This window comes from Pelecanus crispus, chromosome 9 (genome assembly GCF_030463565.1).
Source record: "Pelecanus crispus isolate bPelCri1 chromosome 9, bPelCri1.pri, whole genome shotgun sequence".
NCBI lineage: Eukaryota > Metazoa > Chordata > Aves > Pelecaniformes > Pelecanidae > Pelecanus > Pelecanus crispus.
The window spans coordinates 38,526,903-38,553,776 of NC_134651.1; the positions used below are offsets into that span (position 1 = coordinate 38,526,903).

General features: G+C 44.0%; 1 protein-coding gene across 1 annotated transcript in view; it reads left to right on the forward strand.

The window, feature by feature from the left end:
• The first annotated feature begins 4,706 nt into the window (after positions 1-4,706).
• The window catches only part of ABL1 (ABL proto-oncogene 1, non-receptor tyrosine kinase), an 81,663-nt gene continuing 59,495 nt past the window's right edge, over positions 4,707-26,874 (forward strand). The window contains exon 1 of the mRNA XM_075716059.1: positions 4,707-4,940. Within this exon, the coding sequence (XP_075572174.1) occupies positions 4,805-4,940 (136 nt within the window). The 5' untranslated portion in view covers positions 4,707-4,804. The remainder of the gene's footprint in view (positions 4,941-26,874) is intronic.

A 26,874-nucleotide genomic window follows, 5' to 3' on the forward strand; every position in this document is an offset into this window, starting at 1 on the left:
GTCATGACCCACAATATGGCAAATGACTTTTCCCCTGTGCCCATCAGAGTGAGGAGTCAGACGGGGTCTGGGGGAGTTTCTGGCATCTCGGGTAGGTGGGGAAGCTGGGGCCCCTTTTTCCATAGGCAGGTTTGCATGGGAATATGGGCAGGCTGTATAAAAAACATCTTTGAAACGGGAAGTGCTCTATACGTAAATGAAGACTCCAGCAAAGGCAGTGTCCTCTTGAAATAGTCTGTGGGATTTTGCTCTCTTGAATTCTTGAAATAGTCTGTGGGATTTTGCTAGGCAACTTCTAAGCAGGAAGGGTGAAAAGGAAGAAAGTATGGCTTCTCTGGTTTAAGAACAAAACCGTAGTTGAAAGTGGGGTGGAAAAATACCTAATAAATGTTCATTTTTATAAATGGGAACTAAAATGCCCATGCAGGCATTAAAAGAGCTTAGACCAATCCGATTTCTTTAGTCGCTGGTGTCTGACAGTGTGGAGCCTCTTTGTAAACCAGCTGTAGCACCTGCCTGTGCTGCTTACTCCAGGGTTTGCATGGCACAGACGTGCCTGAAAGCGGAGCTAGTAAATAGTTCCCTTGCTGGTGAGTGCTGCCTGCAGAAACGAGAACACAAAATCACTTGTCTGTAGAAATAATTTTCCTGTTTCTTGGTGGCAGTGTTTGATTCATGTACTAATACGAAGAATGGCAACCCCTCCCTTTACTCCCAGTAATAACCATTGGGACTTTAAATTTGCGCTAATGGGTTATTAATCCAATTACTGCTGCTTGTTACATTACTTCTGTCTCATCCACATGCAGTTTTGCTGTTCAATTGAGGTGAATGGTATAAATACCAAGCTTTGAGGAGACCCTAGAAGATACTGAAACCCCACTGGGCTTATAGGCGTTCTTGAAATGGTTGTCTCAGGTTCCTGAGGACAGCTAATTAATATGCTAAGGTTTATTATTTGGTAAAGAGGCTGAGGCTTTAAGATACTGTTACGGAGGAAACATCACTGCAGCTGTGGGGTGTAACAACCCACACTTAATTGAAGGTAAAGAGAAAAAGTATTGAAATTTTTTTTGTGAAATACATGGGATATACACAGGCCACATGCAAGGCTTGATTGAAAGAAAGTCTGTAGACTTTTAAAATTTATTCTGCATTCACACAATCTTTCTGTCTCTGTCTTCTCTAATCATTTCTGAACCCACTGGGCAACTTCAGGTTTGTTAACATGAGACAATCATGTTCACAAAAACTGGCAGCAGGGTAGGGGACATAAAATATAATACCCTTCAGGAAGGAAAAGAGGGCAGGTATCTTGCTATGATATTTGGGAGTGACCAGCTGGCCCATCTGCCTCTGTGTAGCCCCAGATTAACTACAGCGCTGCTTTGGGAAACAGGAAAGGCTTTTGGAGCAACTGCTGAGTGGAAAGAGGTTGGGGACTGCTGGCAAAGAACCGGTCCCACTTTGCTGCTTATGATTGCAAAACATCAGAAGGAATGCCTGACTGTTGACCTGAATGATAAATTCACCTAGTCTGTTAAATAAAAAGTAAGTACATTCATCTGCATAGATCTCAGGGGAAGCAGGGAAAAGTGTATATACAGCCTGTATTGTCCAGAACACAAATCCTGCTTATTTGCAATTACCTTTGCCTATTTTGGTCAAGGTCATCTGAGTATCACGGACCTGTGGTAGTCTTCTGGAGTTCACTCTGCTTTAGCCCTGCTGTGGTAGGAGAGATTATCCAGGATGCTCCAGTCAGACCGAGAAGTGAATAACTTTTTCAGTAAAGGATGGTTGATACTGGTTTTTGTAACAGATTTCTTTCAGGCTGCTCAGCCTGTGTTGACAGACAGCTTTGTTCCCTCAGTTCCCTTCAATCTGTGGGAGCTGAGCAGGGGGTTAGACCACCGCAGTGAGAAGCTGATCTCCAGTACTGAGATAAACCTGGAGAAGTTCTGCTGAGTTCAAAGAGATGCGACCCCGGATTTCTCTCAACATAATGTACCAGAATTTCTCTCTCCTGCATGTGTGTAGCACAAACAGCCTCAGTACCTGCAGTTTGAGTCACTGATGGAGAAATGCAGTAGAAATGGTTTGGGATCAGTCTCCTGGCTAAGAATTAGTGGTGTAGGAGCAGACTGGCACAGCAGAGGTGGAGGATCCCGCAGGGCCGTATGAAATGCTACATTTCAGATGCTATTGTTGGAAGATGAAAAATACACGTCTGCCAGGGACCTTGAATATGACTTAGGAGACATGGAGTGTGTTTGGATTTGTCACAAGGGAGGAGTCAGTATAAACAAGCCGCTCTGTGTCCAGATGGTTACCCTGAGCAGGAGGCTACTGCACAAAATTGCATTTGTGTGTTCTCCCGTTGTTGAGTGGGAGCAACCACAGACCTTTGACCAAAACACCCTGACCTCAAGCTGCTGCCTCAACCCTCTTCTATTCCCAAGGTGAACTGGAGAACGTACGAGAAACTAAATATCTTCAGCGTCGCCGTCTGTGCTCTTTAGCTCAGGGAACGCTCGTGCTGCACATCTAAGGGCACCGCAGTGCAGGCTGAAGAATTTGGGGGTTTGACTTCATCTTTGTACCAAATGGTGCATGAAAGTAGATCAATAAAATATTTGGTTTATCGTCACATTCATTGGCTTCTATGGCTGGTTTTGGTATCGAGTTCTGCATATGCTCTGACAGCATTAATAAGGAAGCAAAGCCCTTTGTGCAAGCAGGGTGACTGATCCCTGGTTGTGGAAAAGCTGATGGTTGTGCACGCAGCTGACCCGGTAAGTACTTCCCTTTCCCTGTCCATCTCTGCAAGAAAGCCAGGGTCCGGAGCTGGCCAGGGGCCTCGAGACCTGTGTGCAGGAGCGGGTCTCCAGCTGGCTCGAGGGCCCAGGAGCTCGTTGTCAGATCTAGAGGAAAACAACTCGGGCAGCCCTTGCAAAGGGGTAAGGGATTTGACATGAGCTTTCTGGGTCCTTGGCTACCATTTGCTAGTGGTGTTATACTGGCAAATGCCTCTTCCAACCTGTCATTTCCTGCATCTTACCCTTCATCCCACTTCCCTCATGGCTCCCCTTCAGTTTCCCTCATCTTCCCCTTCATGCCCTCTCCATCCACCTCACCTTCCCCTCGAACCCCTTCACGGCACCCCCATTTCCCTCACGGCTTCACCCTGGAGACACCTTCGTGTCCCCCCGTTCCCTCATCCCATTCCCCTCATTCCCCGTTCCCCTCATGGCTCCCCCCTCGATGCCTCCGCAAGCTTCCCCTCACCTCCCCCTTCACCCCCCGTTCCCCTCACGGCCCCCTCCCGCCCCTCATTCCCCTCAGCGGTTCCCCCCATCTCCTCAGGGGCTTCCCCCTCGGAATCCCCCCGGGCCCCATCGCCCCGGCTCCCCCCGGGGCTCCCCGTCCCCTCCCGGCGGGTTCCCGTCATGGCGGCGGGCGCGGCGCCCAGCCGTGGCCGGGAGCGGGCAGCGGCCGGGCCGGGGCGGGCGGGAGGCGGGGGCGGCGGAGGAGGAGGGGCCGGAAGGGGATGTGACCGCCCGCCCCGCCGGCCGGGGACGGGGCTGCGCCGCGCCGGGGGTTCCGGGATCTCCCTCGCCGCCTGCAGCCGCCCCCCGCCAGTCTCGCTCCGCACCGCGGCAGCCCCCGGGGGACCCCCCCCTCCGCCCGGCGGCCCTTCGTCCCCCTCCTCCTGCCAGGCCTGGCGGGGCCCCCCCCGGGCGTGCGGCCGCCCGGCCCCGCCGCCGCCGCCCCCCGCCCGGCCCCCTCCGCGCGTCCCGCCGCGGCCGGGCCGGGCTCGGCCCCGCTGCCGCTGCCCGCCCGGGCCTTGCCCGCCGCCGGCCTCCGCCGCGGGGATGCAGCCGGCCCGGTCACCCCCGCTTGACCTCTTCTGGCTGCTGTGCAGGAACCGGCCTCCCGGAGCGCGTCCCCGGCCTCGCAGCCCGTCCCCGGCAGCCGGCTGCGCCTGAGGCGGGCAGCAGGCCGGGAGGGCAGCCACCTGCGCCGGCCCCAGCCTTGCTTCGACGCCACCATGGCCCCCCGGGCCCCGCTGGCCCGCTTCGCCTCCGCCGGTGTGCGGGAGAGGTAGCGGCGGCGCGGGCGGCCCCAGGCTGGCGATGGGAGAAGGCGAGGCGTGGTGAGGCCGGAGCGCGGGAGCCCCCGTTCCCCTTCCCTCGGCCCGGGGAGCGCGGGGAGCCGGCCGGGCCCAGAGCCGCCCCCGCTTGGCCTTGCGAGCTGACATGGCTTCAGCGTGCTTGATCCTGCTAGACTTCGGCGATACTTGAAGCCAAATACGTGGCTCTTTGGCCTTTGCTAACTCAATGCTATGCAAAAGAAAAGGAGGAAAAAAAAAAAGAAACCTTGACACTGGTTGCGGTGGGAATGGCTGTTTCCTGCCCTGGGTGAGCCTGCGTGTGGTTTCTTGCTCGTGAGATGAACTAATTCTCCTTTACCTGGTGGAAGACGCACTACATATGGCAACCTGAAACTTTGGTAACGCTTGGTAATTACTAAGCAGCTGGAACTTGTACTTTTTTTTTTTTTTTTTTTTTTTTTTTTTTGCATAAAGTCACCTAAGGAGCCTTGTTGCCATCTTCGGAAGATTGGAGGAATCTGTGCTTGTCTTAATTCTTCACCTCAAGTGACTTTATCCCGCAGCGAGTGCAACCAACGCACCCACCTAAAACACATTCTCCTTCAAAGCTCCTTCCCAACCTGGAAGATCAGGGATCACAGACTTCTTCAAAAACTTCTCGTCCTGGGAAAGGCTGCCCATAGTTACTTTATGGGGCAGCAGCCTGGAAAAGTTCTTGGGGACCAAAGGAGGCCGAGTCTGCCTGCCCTGCACTTTATCAAAGGAGCAGGGAAGAAGGAATCATCGAGGCATGGGGGCCCACACTGTAACGTCTTCGTCGAACATGGTAAGAGGTTTCTATTGGTATTTCTTTTGGTTTAATTTTGATTTGCCAAGCTAGATGCAATGTGGGTTTATTCTAGGGCATGGTGCAGATACAGAGGTATTGTACTTTATGGAACGCTTTTGTTTTCTCTCCCTTGCTTCTTAAGGCAAATCTTCTGTGATTGTTTATTAAGAAAATACTTGATGTAGGTCACATTGCTTGAAACCTGTCCAGAGGTTATTATACAGCAAAATGCAAAACACAAGGAAGTAACTTTTAACATTGTACAAGTTTCTCATTCTGCCTTAGATATGTTCACTTGAAAGTCTGGGAAAGTGTTTCATCCTTTTCAAGTTGTCTGTTTTGTAGGTGTAGACTGAGCACACCTGATGGTGATGCTATGGTCAGCAACAAGTGTTCTTTAATTTATGAAAGGGACTCTGCTGCTTGGGGGGAAAACAAATAGTTCTTTTGGAAAGTTTGTGGATACTGCTGTTGTGACAACTGGTTGGAATAAAACAGTTTCTTGTTAATTTGCATAGTGCGTTTACAGCACCTTGGATTAGTGGCTTCTCATAGCCGGTTAAGCCTGCATCTCGTGCTGTGTTGGATTTAAGTGCTAGAGGCTAAAAGTGGCCAAGTTAGGGGTACAGCAACCCTGTCACTTGCTGGTCTTCCACAAATTAAGAGGGGCCGGAGAATCTCGGGAAAGAAGCCAAATTAAAAGCTCAGTAGGAGTCAGAGGTAGGTTTAGTAACTGTTTCAAATGTGTGGGTTGTTTTTTTTTTTTTTTCTCCTAAAAAACCAAGACAAATAAAGGAATTATAAACTTAAGGCATCTCTACAAAATTGAGATGCAGAAATGCATTGTTCCACTGAAACTTTTTGGAGTAATCCCTGCATTTGCATAATGCTTTTTCAATTCCAGTATTCTTTGAGAAGACACACTACTGGCCGCTATCTTCCGCTGGAGAACGGGATTTTGACAAAGCATCTTCAACAGTTTTGTCCTCGAGGAAGTTTATCTGTGAACAAAACAAAACTGCATCTATAATCTTCATATAATTAAAAATGGAAATGTTTGCTGTGTCTGAGAGCACAATCTAGCAGTTAGAAAAGTTTTGATTCAGTTTTGGTTTAGCCGTCCTTTGCTTTCAAACTTTCTCTTGTCCTTTGTTTCTAGAAGGGACCAAGAAATCCTGTGCGGTGTTCAGCAAAGGCACAGACAGAGATGCTGTGAATGTACTCCTCTGTTGAAATATTGTTTTGAGTCACACCAATGTTATTTCTTCTGATTTCCCCCACAGTGTTTGTGCACTGAGGTTATTTGGAAATTGAAGGTAATTAAGGGAAGGCTAGAGAACGTAAGGGCTAACTTGGCCTTCTGACGGTAAACCCACTGCTGGATTTTTCCAAGCCATGCTTTCAGTCCCGTGATATACCCGCTTCTCCACCCCCAGTTTGGTTGCTGCTTTTACTGCTTTGGACAGAGTTTCAAGGTCAGATGAGATACAGCGAGAGCGCCAACTGCAAGCAGTACAAATTCTAACTACCTTTGGTGTTTTGATGTAGTAGAAGAGCCAGAAATGCTCCTTTTTGATCATCTAACAGGAATAGGCAGATGGTAACTTCTTGCCAGTATGACCTGAGGTCAGAAGATCCTAGCACATTTGCAAAGAAAAATAGCATCTATAATGTCCATACACCATATGCCCACAAGAGACCTCAGTGTCTTGATTTAGAAAAGAATAGACTTGAAAGGGGACATCAAGGCCAGTACATCTGTTAAGAGAACTGCAAAAGATCAGCCTCGCTTACTCACATGAGGAAAAGTTTCTTCATTTGACTGTATTAAATGGTTCTTCGAAGTACAGACAGTAGAAGGCTGTACCACCGTTGCTTGTTGTTCAGCTCTGTTTTGAGTTTGAGCTGCTCCTATCCTGAGAAATGCTACCTTAAAATACCTGGAAAAATACAGAGGAAACAAAGTTCATTTTAGAAAGTTCTTCATCTCCCTCAATTCTTTTATTTGATAACTTGTCTTTGAAATATATATATATAGTCTGACATACTTTATAATTAATGGACAGAATAGTATGTAATGTTTTCAGTCCTATTCACAAATGGTTCCATAGGCCGTAGTTCATAAAAATAGACTGGCATTTTTTCAGGGCTTAAATTTCTACATGTTTGTCTTTTGGTACTTTGATTACACAGTTTCTTCTATATGCCGAACGCTGTATCTGGATTCTCTGCCACACCATGGGAACTAGCTTGTCCCAGGAAAATCATGTTTCTTGCTTTTCATAACTAAGAAATGTTTAAGGAGAAATTCTAGGGTGGGCTGCTTAAAGCAAACCCCTTGAGACAGCCAAACTCTTAAAGGTACTTGTTTGAAGTTCTTGTGTATCAAAACCCACGATAAACCAAAACCAAGCAGACTTGGTAGTAGCATGGCTCTCGTGTTACAGTTGGGTTTTAGTAAAGCTGTTTCATAACCCTGTTTCCATGGGACCACTACCTGCTAAGTTCTGCTAAGGCTGATTCAGCAGTGATTTTTCAGAGCACTGACGATCTTAATTGCTTCAGTGTATTGAACTTTAGCTGAAAGGGTTAGTAAATATTGTCAGATACTAACAGTGTAAGGCAAAATAACTTTCAGGGAAGTAATTCCATTTCTCAGTTGTTGTGTTCTTCGCAGCACTCAAAGCAGTGCATCGAGAGGCTTCTGAAAAGCAAGGAGGCAACTGGCCAGAAATCAGCTCTGCTGGTGGTCAAATATTCTGTGAGAATAATGCAGAAAGGCTCTAAATTTTGTCATGAGTTGACAATTGAGGAGTGCATTAAGGGGGGAAAAAATAATCTATGGGCGAGTTTTGGACTTTTTCTTTTGTCTTGCTGCTTTCTGCGCTAAGAGTGTTTTGCAAGCTGGAGTTCACTCTGGTGTAGTTACCCTGGGCAGCAGAGTAGCCCTTGACAGGATTTTATAGATTTCATCTTGATGCAGATTGCTCCATCTCCTAGATTGCTTGCAAGCTTGAAATTGAAAGAAAGTGTAAAGGCAATGTTTGACTCTTCCACTGTGTGCTTCTTGGCTGAGAAATGGTTCTGTAGTCACTGCTTTTTGGGAATATCCAACTGAGAGCAAAGCCATGGTCAGTGGATGGTTAATGGGAAAGACTTTGTAAATGCTGATCGAAGTTTGTGCGCTAGTGTATCTTGTGCCTTTCCAGAACATTAATCTCGGCAAAACTCAGACTTCTGAAAAGAAAGAAAGAAATCATTAAGGTGTATTCCCACAGGGCTCAACTCTGATCCCGGAGTTGGCAGTGGTTAACTGGAGCGATCGGCAAACACCACACCTTCTCTGTCTTGGCTAGGTGTTGCTGTGCTGAATGATGAGCAGATCCCCTGAAGCATCTTGGTAGAACAGTATCTCCAAGCAAAAGCAGCACCTGAAGGCTTAAAAAAGGAATTCTAATCATTAGACCTGTGATGCTGAGGTGAAGAAGAGATGCTAGGATAACTGCTTAGCAAGGTGGTAGATTTGGTCCACAGCTTGGAATTCCAGTTACTGTGCAATTGACTGTCGTGGTGCCGCTTAGTCAGCAGCGGAACCGTGTTCTGAGAGGTGAAATCCTGAGCAGCGCCTCTGCTTGTGCGAGCCTGAAAGGTTGGGTTTTCTATGTATTCTTTAATCCATAGATTGTGATGGTGACTGGGAATGGGGACCGTCTTTCCATGGGCATGTTGGTGGGAACTTGAGTGTGATTTTTGGATTTAACAATGGGAAATCATGGTAAATAATACCTTGAAATGTAGGTCTTTCAAATGATGCTACAGCTCTGATGTATGTATTTGCTGTCATTTGTGCCAGTTTTGCTGTGGCAGTGAGAGAAATAATTGATTTTGGAGGAAGAAGAAACCTTCTGAAGAGGTTTTGAGTATGAGGCTTTCTTATATGCTGCTGCTTGTTACATGTATGGGTCACTGATAGATATCAACCTGGGTTTGTAACTTTTTCATTGGTTTGTGTTTGATGGATTCTACAAAGCAATACAAATATGGCTAACTGTAGAGTTGGTAGAAAGAAAAGGAACTTTCTTTTTGAATCTTTACGCTACTGGGGAGTGACAGTTGTTCAGCTTTGAGCTTTATTTTAAGTGTCTTTAGAATGCAGTTGATAAAGCACTCACACAAGAATGTTCTTTTCTTACTCTCTCATAGTGATAAAATGTGGTCTTTCTGATAGTTTCTCTTTCAGCAGATAAGTGATAGGGGAGCTTAAATGCGCTGTTTGCCTTACTGTAAAGAGAGACGAACTCCAGCAACTGGATCCATTTTTCTTATACCTTTAGTGCTGAATATAGCTGAAGTCAGCTTACTACAGTCTCTTTCATCTTGCATCTGAACTTTTCTTCTTACAAGGGTGCTGAAAGTTTTAGTGCTTTAACTAGGAAGTAATTGTACAAAATAGATCTATAGCATAAGCTTCCCACAGCTGCCAGTTGGAAATATGCCCTATGAAATTCACTATTAGAAAAAAAAAAAAACACAGTTAAAAGTATCTTTTCCTACATTATTGATTAAGAATTGATTTTTAAGAGTCCTTAGGTTTAATAATCTTATCTTGTTTTATGCTGTTAAATTTCATGTTTCAACTGTTTGGATTGTGAAAATGAGTAAATTATTTTATAATTGGTTCTTTCCTCAGGACTTAGCGATTTGACGAGTATATATACTGTTATATTGGTGTTTATTTTTATGAAATGCTGATCGTTTTCCTACCCTGTAGGAAAATGCATAATTCCAAGAAGTTTTATTTATTTTTTTGTTGTGAGCAAAATGTTATTAAGAACTGTACGGCTTTGGAATGTACTCTTATCAGCTGGGTGGTCCAGAGCAGGTTGTGATCAAGCAATAATATATGAATTTGTACTTGTTATCTTTTATCGTACAGGTAAGGTCAATATATCTTCTTTAGATGCAATATACAATTATTATATAGTCAATTGCCCATACATGGAAATGATTTAAATGAGATTCCTTCCATACTAGAACTCTGTTTCTTTAAAGGCATATAGTTACAAACCCTGCATTTATCCCTTTCCATTGTTCCTCAGGACATTTTTATACTCAGTCTCTGCTTCACCGACTGCAAAACCTGAGATTTGAAAGAAACTGCTTTACTACTCCTGATTCCACTTTAGACCATTCACCTGAAATTGTATGGTTAGCATCGGCCTAATAGGGGTCCATTATTTAGAGCCTGCCTTCAGTATCTCAGGTCTGTGTTCTAAACTGACAAAACTTTCTTCGTTGTTAGGTGGGAGATTCAGCAGCTCCCAAACTTTAATTGCCATCTCTATTAGGAGGGACTTATCCCCAGCTTTTGAGGTCATTGCTTATGTATCCAACTTCAAGTGTGCTTCAGTATCAGTCTGGTTAATGCTGACATCGGCTGCGCACCAAATGCAGGTTTGTTTGCTGCCTCTGACGATATCCCTTCTCATCATACAAAGCTCTTGCTATATTTTCCCTGATCCAATTATCAAATACCAGTAGGTTTTACTAAGAAGCTCCTCCACAAAACTTGATGTAGCGTTGGAATATGTTAGGAGAGAGGCCTAAGACTTGCTAAACTGCTTTTCCACACCCTGAGGTGGAAGATGATGATGATGGGGAAAGGCTAATCCTTTTCCTGGGCAAAAGCAGTTCTGTTTTGTGCACTGACTAATCTTTGATAACTTGCCATGTTTAAGCAGTTCATCCCTTTCATGATGAATAGGTAGTGGTTGCTCGTATGCCAGACTTTCATTAATAGATTGTGCTGGTTCTGCATTCTTATTTACAAATTTTAATAGGAAGGCTATGCGAGAAGATCAGGACAGGGAGGCAAGAGAAAGCTGCGGGCTATTAGAATAGAAATCATTGCTTGTAAGCAATCATCTCATTCAGCACACTTCAACATTTACCAACAAACACTCAGCATTTTAAATTGAAAAGTTTAAATCTTAAGCTTGAAAGTGAGGAGTTGACAGAATCCTGTTGCTGAGGGTTGGGAATCCTGAGGGTTTCATCCCTGGTGCTCTCTGTGATGTGCTCTGTGGCACGTGGCAAATCATGAGGGCACAGAAAGGTGGAAATGGCCTTGGAAAGTCTTGTCCTGTTGATTGTCGTTTTAGGGTGGGGATGCTGTTGTGTTGTGTCTTGGAACAACAGGGCTGTGTTTCCAGCTGTGCTTATAGGAACTCCGATAAAGCAGACAAGAAATAAATGGCTGAGTGCTGTCAGTCCTGGGCACTTGTGCTGTGTTTTCTCATGGGGATGCGACTGTAACCAGTGTCTTAGCAAGGTGTCAGATAAGGAATGCTGTTAACTGATACAGGGCGGTCTGAACGCGTGGCCGCAGTAGTTAGTCCGGCTCTTAACATCCAGCTGATACCAGTGGTGTGTTCAGTAAAGGTTCGTAGTGCGCTGCCTTAAGCCTCGTTCCCCGTTTGGAGTATTTTAGCATCCCCAGTTTTCCCAGAACATTACTGCAGCTCCATCAGCATGCTCAATCCACACCGTAAGGTTTAAAACATGTATTGCCATGGTACTGTGTGGGCGTGGACATTTGGTATGATATAGGTGTCATCTCTTTCAGCTATATAGAATGCTCTGATTGATTCACATTCATGCAGACTGAAGCAAGCGTTTAAAATGCTACTGTCCTTCTGGAGTTGTGGTTGCAGATGGACTTTGCTTTCCTTTTTTTTTGGCAGGGGGAGGGGGCTGCCTTCTATCTGCAATGTCTGTTGAGAACTGTATAAAGAGCGCTAGTGTCTTCACCCAGCAGCCTGTTGTCATTTCAGCCGTACTGTGCCATTCTTGTGAGAAGCAGTAAGTCTCCTTATAAAAAGGTCTGTTGTGAATTGCAGGAGTCCATTACTCGTAGGAACGTGCAGAGCAGTTTCAGCAGAAGCAAGAGGGACTCTTGTTGCTTTGCTTTTGACTGTCTTATCAGTCAACTCTTATCCTGCTCTGTGCTGACTGAAGATCAATCTAAACAACCTGTAGAGGTTATTAATCTGCTTACCAGAGTATCCGTTTTATCAGTTTAAAGAGGAATCTTGGACGAAAAGGGTAATGACCATCCAGACAATTTTAGTAAGTAAAGCCACTTAAGGCAATGTCTTTCTTTAGTTCTTAACTAAATTAGTTCTTAGTTGAACTTTCCTTAGTTAACTTTGTTCTTTCTTTAAATTTGCATGTTTAATGCCAATTCTGCACTTAGACATTAAGCATAACTTTTCATGAAGTGGCTGGAAGTTGCGTCACCCCGATGGCAAAATTTGATACGAATCTGCTAAAATGGTGTGTTATGCTCTGGCAGGAGTCCCTTTCCACATGTCTCGTTGTAATGATGGGGCAAGCGTGTCCTGAATACCAGCTTGCTTTAGTTTTTGCCTGAAGTACTTCCTGAAGTTAGTGTTGAAATTAGATTTAGGGGTTTTTTTGTTTTTTCCCAGCATTTCTTCCTTGCTGTTACTGGTTAGGTTGTGAAAAGTGTGAGCTTGCTTTTCCACAGAATGATTGCTGCTAATTTACACGGATGCAAGCAAGATCATCATTCTTTCATGAGTGAGGAGACTGCCTGATTTATGTTGTGTCATCTCTGTGCACTGTTTTTACCTAATGAATAGAATTTCACAGCAGATTATTAATCATTAAGACTTTGGTTTCATTGTGTGTATTAAAGAATCAATATTGCTAGGCGTTGCCTGCCTTGAAGCTTCTTATCCATTAGTGCCGCTTTTCTAAGGCATTTTTGTGCATTCATCTTTTAGACTGACTTCTGTTCCTACCTTAATTCCTACCATATCAACTCAGTACTTCTCGTATGCCTCTCCAGGGCCTGAGCTGTGTCCAGTCTGCCTCTCTGTAGACTCATCCTTTGAAGTGCTATGTGATCAGTAGTAAATCCTGCTTGGTCCAGTCTCTCCTTAGAGCTCATAAAATAGTAAAACGCTGAACCTTATTCTGCTGTGGTTGGCACTCCACATTTGCATCAAAGAGAGAGTGGTGGCCTCAGAAGCTGGGAATAATGTGTGATGAAGACTATACAGAATTACATATTCTGCTGCCTGTTAAACGCCTGGGTTTTGGGATGGCAAAGCTTGCTGAAGTACAGGATTCCCCGCTTTGCTGACCTGCTCTTTGTTCCCTGTCTGATGTCCATCGCCGTTGGAAGTGCAGAGTGACCCGGTCATGTTCCCTGTGTTTCCCGTCACACTGACGCTGTACAGGAGGAAATTTCACTTACTCTGCGCATCCAGAATCTACCAACACACACATCAACTCCATTAGGTTTTTGCAGTGACCCCAATGAGCTGATCAGCTGCCAGTCCACACCTGGTGTAACTGATGGCTTTTTCATGGCCTTTTTTTTTTGTGTGTGTGTGTTCCCAGAATAAGCAATGTTGTTTTTCCAGAGGCTGAATGTGCGAATGGTAGTGGGATAAAGACATGGAAACTTTAAATAGGAAATTGTTTGCGCTTTCAGGAAATGTTTGCTCTTTCATTTGTGTTCAAGTTGGCCTATTTGAAAGGCTCCTTTTTAGGTGCTGTCTCATTTAATGTAACTGGTGAAGTTCTCGGTTTTCTCGGTTTCTGGCATGACCACAGTGGGTTATCAACAGGGCTGTTACGCAGTAAATTCAGCTGTTTTTCACTTGGATTTTTGTGATACCTTTGTAATAAACCTTGAGAAAATGAAACTGTCATTTGATGCACTGGCCACCAGGTGTCTTCTTTGAATTTTTTTAATAACTTGCTCTGGTTAAAACAAACCCTCTGCAGTGAGAAGTGTCTTGGAAATGAGCAAAAGCTAATGGCAAGATCCAGGGTCAGAAGTGACAACCATGAATTTCAGGAATAGTGGCTGTCAAGTCTTTTTAGTTACTTTTAGGGCTTATCATCTTTCTGAGCTGGCTTGCTAATGAAAAAGAGGTTGGTAGGTGATGTTTGCTTTTGCTGTTAATGGGAAAATCTTGCTCCCTCACTTGCTCAAGCTCCATTTCAGCCCATTCTTCGTTTTTTAAAACAACAGAAATAGTTTTCAGTGCTGTATTCCTCTTCACTTATTGCTGTCTTCTGCATTTGATCTCATTCCCCTACCTCTTTTGTTGTGCCACCCTGACTTTTTAAAATTATATACTTTTTTTTTTAAAGATTAAATTGTGTGGTCCTCTCGGTACAGAAATTGATTCTGTAAATCCTCTTGTAGCATTGTGTCCAGCATTTCTAAACATGTGAGCTTTTCCTGGCAAGGATGCTCAGGGAGTAACTGAAAACAATATTCAGCCTGTTACAGCTATTTACGCAGTCGGTGTTGTCTGAGTGTCAGAATTGCTATCACAAAGCTAATTGTGGAGTTAAACTTTTATGAAGTTATAACAATGCTAACAAAAGCGAAGCTGTAATCTAGTAATACTCTATTTTACTCACATCTCTTTTGGGTGGGAGAATTTTATAATAATGAAGATGATTTAGTGCATCTAGCAAAATGGTTTAAGCTATAAATATGTATGCTCGAATGGGTTTTTAGTATTTTTATTAGCTCTAAGCTCTCTTCATATCCTCTGTAAATCTGACAACACGTAATGTTCGTTTAAAAGGTACATTTGAGTTTAGCCAGAGTTACTGGAACAGCTATTAGAGCTCTTGTTGTCTGGCTACACCTAATGTTTGCAAATAACTTAGGAAAGCTCAAATGAAAAATTCTGAATTAATGCCAAGCTGTTATTTCTTCTTAAATATCTTTAACTTGATGGATAAGAAGGTGCATTTAAAATTCTCTGCAGTCAAACCCTTACTTCTTTTAAGACTATTGATCGATTGCACTAAATGTGTTTGCTATATACATTTTTTTCCAAATGTGCCGCTATTTAATACAAAATAGATGTCCTTTACTGGAAATTAACTGGAGGGAAGACGAAGCTATTCCCATCACTTGATACTGTTGATGTTCCTATAGAAGCTGCAATTTCTTTGGGTTCTGTGGATCATCTGTTATGTCTAAATAGTGCCTCCCACACAGAGGTTTGGATGTCAAGGTGCTATCATGTTTCAGCTATTAAGTAGTAATTATTGTTATGAGGTGATCACATAAGACAGTGTAAGTGTTGCTCAACCCTTCGCATTCCATGTCATTAGGAAAAAAATCTGTTGGGGAAACTTCAGTCTAATTAGACCTCACTGCAAGAATTACCGGTGCCTTTTACCTTGCTCTTGCTAGAGAGTGGGTGTGCAGCGAGGCTTTGTATGACGACAAGTACACCACCAGATGCCTCGTGTGTTTTGTATTGCTCGCTAAATACAACCTGCAGACATGTTCTAGGAGTTCATTCTGGAACTGCTGCAGCGATGGGTCTGGAGAGGGCCAAATCCTAAAGGCTGTTACTGCTTTGCAAAATGCACAGTGCTAACACCGCCTCTTAAATAAGTAGGTAATATTTTGAGCCAAGCAAAAGGATGAGTTATAATAATAAAGGTTGGATTTTTGGAGGCAAATACTAGCTTTAAATGCTAATATAATAATTTCGGTTACTGCAGCTTTGCCTCTGCAAAGCAAAGGTACCTCATGACATTTCGCTGAAGACCTGCTGCAGCGTTGTAAGGAGACGTCTCCTGAGAGTAACTGCGAACTTCACTGAGCAGTAGCGTGGCTTTGTAATCATGGGTGAAAACACAGGATCTGAAGAACATTAAATGAAAATAGCGATCAGTGCTGCATTTAGTGTCGTGTAAGGATTCACAGAACCATGAAATGTTAACGTGAAATATTTGCATTCCACTCATTGGAATAAGTAGCACAAATGCGGTGAGGTGTTTTTGTTCTAATTTGATAATGTAGGTTACTTTTCCCCAGAAAAGTGAATGTTACAGCGTATCGGCCATGTTCACATCATTTAGTCCTGCAATAACTACAGAGGCATTAAAAACATCGAGGTGAAAGATGCAGACACGAACAGGGCAGATGCTTTCTAGCTCAGACGTCTCCCTCATCTGCAACGTTTCCAAATTAGGAAGTGGTGGGCTTCAGCTGGACTTCAGAACCTGATGATCTGGAGCCCCTGGTATGAGACATGTTTCATGGCCACCAGATAGGCTTGAATCACCCGGTGTTGAGGGTGCCTCGTCACCCTGGTCTCGGTGAGTCACGGCAGCGGTGGCGGAACGCTGTCTGCCGGTTGATAAAGGGTGGATGTTGTGGCTGAAATGGGGAGATTGCTGGTGAGCCGCATCTGAAATAACTATACCGTGTGGTATCTGAAGCGCTTGGTTGGGCCGACATATTTTGGCCATTCTACCTTTAAATGAGTTTAAATAGCTCCGTGGATGTCACCATTTTTAAATTCCAGAATTAGAAGGACGGCAGCTCTTCTGTGGTTATGAGGCTTTCATCTGCTGAAGTTGTATTTCAGAAAGTTGATGTGCTGCTTGTGAAATGCTCCCCTAAGGCAAATCAAGCCCTTTGGGGAGGGGGACTGAGGACTGGAGCGAATCAGACAGGCATTTTACGTTTCAATTATTAATATAGTACTTTTTATGATTCTCAAATTGGAATTGCTAGCAGCTGAATTTTAAAAATGTACTACTTCTAAAAATTTTAGAAGTAAAACTAACCCCATGCAAGTAAAGGTGCTCTGTTCTACCTCGGAGACCTCTTTATTACAGTCTTACACAATCGCACTTGGATTTGAGTTCTCTTTATCCTTGCTTTGGTGTGTACTGTGGTCGTATCCGTAGCTAGCCACCGTGGAGGTACCTGTTTGTGCAGCGAGCATAAGGGATGAGTCCATGAGAGCTTCGCAGCCTCCTTTGGAGAGGAAGGCCTTACTTAAGGGGAGGTGCACCGAAAACGTAATTGTAGGGTGTGTTCCTGGCTTGTAAAGAAATTCTGATTTATTTAAACTGGATACAAATATGCAGTACAATTAAAAACTATTATCACAGTGATGCTGAATACAAAGCTGAACGAATGGATTTCTTTAGACTACAACAAATTGGAAGAGAGTAGGCTGGGCACTTTTTCTTGCTCTGCTCTCCCCATGAAAAAAGTGTTTTTTAAAAAAAAAAAAAATCTGAGTGTAATACTTCAGGCAAAGTGCTATCAAAAAAAAGAGGGGAGAGGAGGTCTGTGGGCGAGCTTTTGCTGAGAAGTTCTGTCAGCGCACCTAAACCCTGACGCTATCGCTTTGGGCCAAGTTGTTTTGCAAGGTTGTGTGAATGCAGGTCCTGCCCAAACGAAGCCCCACCAGCGCCGGGGACTCTGGTGCTGGAGCTGCCTGTATGCATCCCCTTGCGCGATGCAGCACCTCTGACTCCTCTTGAGTACAAATCTCCTATCCTGACTCTTGATTTCGGGTGCTCACGCATCTGTCTGAGCATCCTGGGTTTGCTGCTGTGGTGAGAGAATTGCTTTTAGCCCGGTGTCCTACCTGGAACGTTATATGAAGGGTTTGCTTTGAGGAGCTGGCCTCGCCAAGGCTTGGCCTGCGGGCGTTTTCGGAGACGCACACGTAAAAGCAGATAAGGCGGACGGGGGGAGGACGACGACGGAAATGTGCACGGCTTCTCCAGGGCTCTTCTGCCGCTTCCTGCTGCGGGGGCGGTTATGAGCCAGCCTGGATGACAGAGCTCCTGTTATTTTGAAATGTAGTGTACCACAGATAAACTGCGACAAGGACCTTCGTTCCTACTTTCCCTTACGCCACCTACACTTTTCCTCCCACAACTGGCTTTTGCACACAGTAGAAATGAAAACTCTCGCTACCAAACCCAAACCAAATTCAACCAAAAAAAAGCCCATCACACACAGCTTTTTCTTTCATCCTTGCATCAGCTAGTATTATGTTTGACAGAATTGAGATTTTTTTTTTTTTTTTTTTTTTTTCCCTCAGTCATTTCTCCTCAGTGCGAGGATTGTCCTTGGATAAGCGAAATGTATATTTTCAGGCTGGGTAATTGAGGTTTGTGTAGGTAGTGATTCCAGGAATGCGCCAGTGCCAAGGCAAATGAAATGCTGCGTTCTTCCTTGTAGCAGGGAACAGCAGTGCATGTCACGGGTAGTTAACAAGTATCTGCTTGGTTTGTTCATAAGTAAAAAAACAGATCCTTTGTCTTTATGTTCTTTATCATCATAAAGCTGCAACTTCTTGCTCTGTAAGGCCATGTAAATAGGTAATAAGACTCCTTCATAGGACTGTTAGAAGGTTAAGAAAAGGGTGGAAGTGCCTGAAGGTCCTAAGGGATGGGATAATTTGTGTTTGCTGGTTTAAATTAGAAGTGCTGCCTTTTGTAAAGGTAATAGTGCCAATACACAGAATGTGATGCGCATTCATTTTGCTTTGATTTTTCTTCGGGTGGGGGAAGATTAAACTCTTCTTGTATAACACTCTGTGGTAGATGCCTATCCAATAGCCAGCTGTCCTTTTCAAATTTGTGTAGTATATCCCCTGACATTTCACACTCATCTTGTAGCTGCTCACATTTTGCCTTCCATTGTGCTAGAGCTGATTATTTTTTTGTCTTGTTTAGATTTTTTGCCTGTTTGTTTTGTTTTTGGCTTTTGTCTCTCCCAAATTGTTGCTTTTTCTCTCACAGAAGCAACTGTCTGTCTTCAAATTGGATGTTCTTGCAGGTTGGCTGACTGCTTTGTATTCTGTCAGACTATGAAAATCCTGCTGTTGAGCTGAAGGAACCGAAATCCTTGCTTAGAAAAGAAAATCATAATTTCTTACTGCCTGCTACAAAAGCTGTTGGCCTGCACTTGCAGATGACCTGCCAAGGATTTAAGAAAGAAAAATTTGATTTTTATCCTCTTTTTTTCCCGGTTTTAAGGTGGTCAAATCTGGCATGAAAAATGGTGGTTTTCTGAGAGGGGCTTTGTCTACCCTAAGCAGCAAAAAAGAGCAAACCTAATCTTGTTTTTCTTCTTGGGTCAACTTTTAAGCTCTTGGCTATATTAGCTTGCTATTGAAAATAGTATTTCTTTCTTTCTGCCCCTTTATGTAAAGGGCAATAGATGCCTTGCCCACTCAATTTGCTATTTTGACATCTTCCTTCTGTAGTTTTGCGTAGCTGTTTCTTCCTGCTGCACTTTGGGAAGATGGTGCTTACAGACTGATGGTGTCCTTTTTGGGGCAGCTGTACTTGAAACGCTGGCGGCACTCGGATAAGCTGACGTGCGGACATCCCTGCTCTCCTCTCCCGCTGCAGCCCTGTAACTCTTGAGCTGTTGCTCCAGTCACAGGAGTTGCAATCTCAGATTTCTGCTGTTTTAAACGTACGAGTTCATGTAACTCATGAATAGTCTGATTTTAGTCAGTACTTCGGCAGTCTCTAATGTGCAAAATACTATGCTCAGTTGTTTAGTGGAAATAAAAAATCAGACCCGTTCTTGGCAAACTTGCTTTTCAGCTTTCTTGATGACTGATCAAAGTTTTTACCCAAACTCACCTGGATCACACTGTCTGAGTGGTGCGTTACAATAAAAAGCTTTGTTTTGAATACCTGTATTTTTCTCTTAGATTGCGATTACATGGGACGGGTCTTTGATTTCCGCTTTGTTCTCACCAGTTGTTGAGGTCTGACCTGGAGCTTGCTCGGAGGCTGGTGGTGTGATTGCAGCACTTTGGTGCAGGACAGACACTCACAATTTCCAGTTCTGACACTTTCTTTCTTGTTCAGCCTGCTGATTTTTATTTATTTTAACAAACAGTAGCGGAAATTGAAGAAACAATGCACAGGTCCACCTCCTGGCAATTTCCCTTCTTCCATCAGCCCTGACCGAGAAGAAACATTTGTAGCAAAATGTTGTCTCCTTCATACCATAAACCCTATACTTTAGGAGGGATTGTATTGCTGGACTCAATAGTCCAGAAACATTGTCCTTCCATTTTTTCCGTGTCGTCCCTTTCCTGCAAATAATATTTTTGTAAGATGCTGTCTGAATTAATGCCTTTTTTTTTTTTATAGGAACGGTTGACTTTCTAGTGTTGTAAAATAAACCCTCCAGCTGAGATCGAGTTTATCATTGAGCATCCATGTTCAAAGAAAATGTCTTAAGGATTACAAAAAGCTAAAAGCTGGGAGGAGGCCATCTTGCTTTTGCGATCCGTTGGGCTTTGAGATTTTGGTTCATAGCACTTGGTTTGTTTTTTTTTTTTTAACCTCACGTCTAGGGACATTTTATCATCCTTCTCTTTCCTGTTCCAAGCAATTACATTTATTTTATCTTCAAGCAGCAGCCCATGGCAATAAATTTTAGGAAATTCCTTCCCGCCCTTTATTAAGCCCTACATAATAGCTTCCGCTACTCACTCATACATTCATTAAGAAGAATTAAATGAGTGCTGGCGGCCATTAGCAGAGCGTTTAATAACCTCTCCAAGGGAAGGTGCAGCAGATTGGAATAAATGAACAGGAGCAAAAACAAATGAAATAACTTCATAGAATTTGCTCATCTAATTTGTTCTTTAAAAAACGACTTATTTACGTGAATGTAGGACTTTAAAAGGTGCCGGTTTAAGAGCCCTGGCAGAAGAGTCCCCAGTTCAGAAGATCCGCAGGCAGTGACAATGAGCACTCGGCCATGGTGCCTGGTGGAAGGGTTGTGGGCTTTTTAGGGAGAGAAGGGGCATTTTCGTACGTCCTACCCACTTCCCCAGCTGCTTCCGCTGTCAGCAAGGCTGATGGCTGCGCTGATGGATCGCAGCGAGGACATCTGTCTTGTAGGAACTGGGCCATAACTGGAACTGGGCTCGTCTCATCTGGTATCAGCCACAAAGCAGTCTTGGGATGCCAGTGATGGCTGATCCCTGCCGGGCTGGGTTACGTGAAAAACCGAGACCTGTTGCCAGTCAGCACATTACCCCCTCCTCCATTGGTTCTTAACTTCTGCTTTAAATAAGATTCACTCTCAGCTGACATTTGGCATATGAGGGAGTCTAAATACCCCTAAATGGCTTTTCTGAAGTAAAGATAATTTAGCAGGTATCATTGCAAGCAATTTACTTAGGAGATCTCAACTTGCAAAGCACCAGGACTACTGGTAGACCTGCAGCTGCATGTTACAGCATGTGGAGTGGCTGAAGAGTTTTGCCACTAGCTCCAGTCCTTTCCACTATTTACAGTATTTTAATGTCCGTGTGCATAGTCTGATGTGTGCAGGCGAAGGAAAGTCGCTGGGACTCGTGTGGATTAAAGTGCTCTTTTAATAGTTTGCCAAGGGTGCCGAGCTGGATAGGCGCTTCCTCTTGTCTTGGTGGAAAATAAACAGAGCTTTAAGATGACACCAGCTACAGTTTCACTGGGCTACTCCTGTGTGTAAATTGTGATAGCTGGGCACACTGGCTTAAAACAAACACTGTACACGTATTAGACTTCTAGTGTTGTAGTAAGTGTATCTCAGCCTTGCTCAATAGGCTTTAGCGCTCGAGGATCTAATACTGCCACATTTTTTAAGCATACTTCAAAGCTTCAAACTGACTTTTACTTGAAAAATAGAAAAATTCTAGTAAATAAAAAAACATGAAGCAGTAGTTTTTATGGCTAGCTTTTCATAATGGAAGTGCTGACAACCTTAATTTAATTTCACTGTTACCTGTTTTAGAGGTAAAAGTACCGTGATTCAAATATCATTCAGGTATTGTGGATGACAGATTTTTGTTGAGATTTTGTGGGGTGTTTTTGCTGTAGTCATTTCTGATCTAATTTGAGGAGCTCAACGAGTTGAGAACAATGACACAATAATTGCTGTTACTGAACCGAAGATGCAGTTTAAGACTTTTACCTGGATCACTACATTTGATTGCTATTTTAATTTGGTTTTTTGGCAGATGAAAGATAATGAGAATCACTTTGCAGTTGGAAATACTTGCACTGGAGAATTCCTAATTTTTTTAATCCCCCCCCCCACTTCCTAATACATATGCAAGTTTCCTGCTTTAAATTCTTCATTATATTTTAAGCATCAACAGTATATGAATGGAGCAAATCTGCACAAATAATTTCAATATGTGATATGCTGCTAATATGCTCAGAATATCTTATTCCAGTCTCTGTGCGAGATAATAGCTTTCAGCCATGTTGTAAATAACATTGGAGGTGGTACAGACATTTTTTTTTTAATGTACAAATGTATATATGAACTTGGTTATTTGTACTGCTTTTTAAATGGCCTAATCACCTTCCATCTGGGGGAAGAAGTAACTGGGAGAGGGGAGGTTTTTGATTGAGCAGGTTGGGTTTGGATCTATCTCGTGCTCTGATACATGGACAACGAAGTGTTACAGCAGAAGTGAGCCTGCAGCTTAGCAGAAGAGCAGGATGAAATACTGATGATGAGCTAATGTATTCTTATGGGGTCACTCCCCTGCTAGTAAATAGCAGCGTCGGTAATTCTTGCTATTTTCTTGCAAGTTTGCAGTATTTCACGGTTGAGCCCCGGGTTCCGAATGGAGGCAGTAAAAGCACTAAACACAACCAACGAGCAGCCCTACCTCCGTCTCCAGTTTTTCTTCTCCCCCCACCGCTTTCCTTGCGGTGTGAGTTGGTGGTACTGGAACAGATCTTTCTCCGTTTTAATTATTCTGGAAGCTTCTTGTCCTGCATTTGAGAAACTCAGTTAAAGGGACAATGTAAATTGCAAACGGTTGCCCTCAAGCTAATAAAAGCTAAAAATTGTAATAATATCTTTATCGGTTTGAAACAATTCTCCGATCCTTTCCCCCTCTCAAGTAATATAAGCCATTCAGCTCTCTGACATTTGATCAGGAGTTCAGGCAGCCGCAGAGGCGAGCGGCAGCTTGCTAATGGATTTCTGATTGTTCTCCTGGTCCATTCTCTGCCTGATGAATGGTTCAGAGTCAGCTCTCGCAGTCTGGGGAACTGATAAAAACCACTTTGCCATCACGTCATTACATTTCTCCGGGAGAGGAAAAGAGCAGATTTCCTCTGCTGTCCTGATGGCTTGCTATCCTGCTCAATTAGAGAGAAAGATATATAGAGGAACAGCCTCCCTATTTGAAGCTGAAATTAGTTTTACAGCTTATGTTACGTCTTTCCTGGGTGGCTGGTGGAATCCCTGCTTGCTCCGGGGAGGCTTGAGCAGGCTTTCCTACCCGTTTCGCTTTGCGAATGCCTTAAAGCAGGGATGTTACATAGCTGACTGATGTGGGGTTTCTCATGGGGACGTGTGTGTTGGGGGGGGGTGTTTCTCTGCCTCCTGGACAAAACACCTTTTTATGGCAGACCTCTACATTTCAGGCAAATGTAGCCACGTCTGCCTGGGGTCAGCACACAGAGTCCCCCTCCAGAGCTGCCTTCAATAGGGCTATTATGCAAGGAGCTCTTAAATGGGTTCTGACTGTTGGTTTAGTAACTCAGATTATATGGGTTTGGGATGCCTATTCCAGGACTTGTGGGTGCTAAGGGGGAAAGTCAGGATGATCTTTTTATTTCAGTTGTTACAGGATAACAAGCATCTTGAAAATAAAAACTTAATCAACTTAACTTAATCAACATAAAACCAGCATTTGCTGCCCTTTTACCATCCCTAACAACTTTAACCAGCTCATTCCTTTCCCTTGAAGGACTGATTCCCTTCTCATTACTGCCAGTGAGCTGTGAAAGTGAATTTCGGGCTTTGTAATTAAGATATCTTGAGTTATTTCTGATTTGTCAACATGACTAATGAAAGGGTTTATGCGTTACGGCTCCTTTCACTGCTATGCTCTTGCACGTGGAGGCATTTCAGGGACTTTGTGGGTGTAAATCAGCAGTGTGCCAGCCGGCAGATTTCGATTGCTGGAATAATGGCACAGCTTAGCCCAGTGAGATCCCCTTCAGACTGTGCACCTGTGTTTCTTGGTTTCTGGAAAACTCCAGGTTAATTTAGGCATGGGTTTTGAGGTTGTTGAAGATAGCTGGTGATAGCTGTGCTGTAACAGACCTACGTAATAAACATTAATAAAGCCTTGCAATACGTTTTATTCCCATGCATCTGAGAAACACCCGCTGTGTGATTTAGCTTGTATTTCAGTAGACATACCTTCTTCTCCCCTTCCCAGTTTTAGAAAAAATAACTAACGAATTGTTGGCTTAGTGCTGTTTTGTAGCTTAAAAATTCAGGCTATCCGTTTCTTTCCATCACAATCTCATTATATTCCACAGCTACCTCTGTTGGCCTAGTTCAGATAAATGGCATTAACTTGTATTAAAACCCAAACCCTGTATGCAGAGGCTGTGCTGGCTTTCCCTTGCACAGATAAGTTGTACCAAGGTTAAGTCCTTTCCATGCAGGCAGTTGCCTCTAGGGAGAGCTGATGTACAATACAGGAGCACCCATGCTCGGTGGGTTTTCAGAAGCAGTGTTTATCGGACTCATCTTGTGAGGAGAGCATCGTTTGCTCAGCACATGCTGTCTCTGGTAGGATTTTGAAATTATAACTCCCTGTCGTGGTTTAACCCCAGCTAGCAACGAAGCCCCCCAGAGCTGCTCACTCACTCCCCCTCAGTGGGATTGGGGAGAGAATCGGAAGGGTAGAAGTGAGAAAACTCGTGGATTGAGATAAAGGCAGTTTAACAGGTAAAGCAAAAGCCGTGCACGCAAGCAAAGCAAACCAAGGAATTCCTTCACCCCTTCCCATGGGCTCAGCCATCCCCAGGAAAGCCGGGCTCCAGCACGCGTAACGGTGACTTGGGCAGACAAACGCCATCGCTCCGAACGTTCCCCCCCTTCCTCCTTCTTCCCCCAGCTTATATACGCTGAGCCTGACACCGTACGGTGTGGAATGTCCCTTGGGTCAGTCGGGGTCAGCTGTCCCGGCTGTGTCCCCCCCCAACTCCCTGTGCCCCCCAGCCTGCTCGCTGCTGGGGTGGGGTGAGGAGCAGAAAAGGCCTTGGCTCTGTGTCAGCGCTGCTCAGCAGGAACGAAAACAACCCTGTGTTATCAACACTGCTTCCAGCACAAATCCAAAATGTAGGTCCATCCTAGCTACTATGAAGAAAAGTAACTCTATCTCAGCCAAAACCAGCGCATTCTAACAACTAAAACATCAGTGTGTTATGTACAAACATTATTCTCATCCTAAATCGAGAACACAGTACTATACCAACTACTGGGAAGAAAATTAACTCTACCCCAGCCAAACCCAGCACACTCCCGTAGTTGTAAGAAGCTTTTAAGTGAGATCTTCATGCTTCTCTAGAAAGAAGGCCAGTTTATCTTCTTCTCTTGCTGTTACTCGCTTGTTTTGACTGGTATTCTCTCTGTTCCGGTTTTTCCTATTTTCATGATCTTTCTGCCTCTTTGTTTAATCTCTGGTCGCTTCAGAAAATGCAAGCCGGCATGATTTCCTGCAAACCTAGTATGGCCCATGGATCAGTTTCAAAGTCATCGAATCTGGACCTACTGAGTGCTCGTCACAGGAGGGCTGATGTTCAGGACGTAGTATCTGATGGTGTCACGTTGCCCAGTCCAGTCCCTGCTGAGATGTGCAGCTGGAGCTCTCCTCTCTGCTCTTTTGTTTGACCAGTTGATAAAAGCAAGTTGATTATTTTAACTTGTAATACTTATACCCCTGTCCTGTGGACAGGCTAATACCAGATAGCTGTACAGGCTTCCATTATCTCTTCATTTGTAGTAGAATGCAGAAAATGTGAAGAAATGTGCTTCTTTTTCCTGTGGATCCATAACGCTCTGCTTTAGTAACTGATCTGGGGCCTTGTTTGCTGTTTGAACTACAGCCATTTGGGTTTTTTCTTTTTTTGAAAGGATGCCAGTAAAACAGCATATTCAAATGTTTCCAAACTTTCCCAGTTACGTACAAAATAATCCCTGTGCCAGAACCACCAGGAATCTTTCTTATCATACATGGTTTTTTCCTTTGATTACAGTCTTGCTGAAAGGCAGTGTTTAGGCAAACATTCCTCTTTGTATTGCCTGGGATGGGTTGTCAGTTTGTTAGACTTCCAGCAGTCCTGTTTATTCACGTGTGCCTTTGGAAGAGTTGGGACGCAGCAGGTTGTTTTCTGCCTTTGTTCACTGCTAAGCAATTAGAAAATAATTTATGGCTTTGTTTCTGCTTTCGAATCCCTTAAGAAAATGATGGCATGTTCTTAACTTAAGAACTATGCACTGAGACCTCTGCATCAGAGAGAAGCTGTTCCTCATCTGCCTTAGCACAGCACTGGGGCACTCTGCTGCTGATTGGGCCCTTTGGCTGTTACTTAAAATTAAATGAATAATGAATTTTCCCATTCAACCAGAACTGGGTAAGTGGTAGAAGTGATGTACGTGCTAGATCCCTGCCGGGGAGCGGGGATGTGACTGAAAAATCGAATGCAGTTCAGGCATGCTGGCTGATGTGCACAAGTACTTGCGAGTACGTGACATCAGTAGTGCTTTCGGGTCTGTCTGCCCCCCACTAGAAGGTAGTTGCTGCATGTAGCAAGCCATTGAGGTTTTATCCTAACCCAGTAAAACATTTGTGTTGTGGGTACGGAATTAGTACCTAGGTTTATTGATTATCTAATAGCGTGGTCTTTGACTGTTTAACCTGTTGAAGGTCAATTAAAAAAAGGAATGGCCAACATAGTGACCTTATTATTAATCTGAGTATGACTGGGCAGAAGTAAGAAGTGCTTTGTGCGCTGAAATTGGTTTATAAGCCTTTTCTAGATTGCCTTCCCTCTGCCCCCTGCTCTGTGCCTGGCATTTTTTTCCCAGCTTGACATAAATATTTGGCTAAGCCTAAAGGGATGAACAGAATTACATACTATCAGCAGAATTGGAGGGGGGGGGGGGAAAGTTCTTCTGCCAATCACACCATGCGCTGGGTAGAGCAAAGACTTGACTTAATGCATCTTATTGTATTTGGCATATGCTAAGCAGGATGAAGAT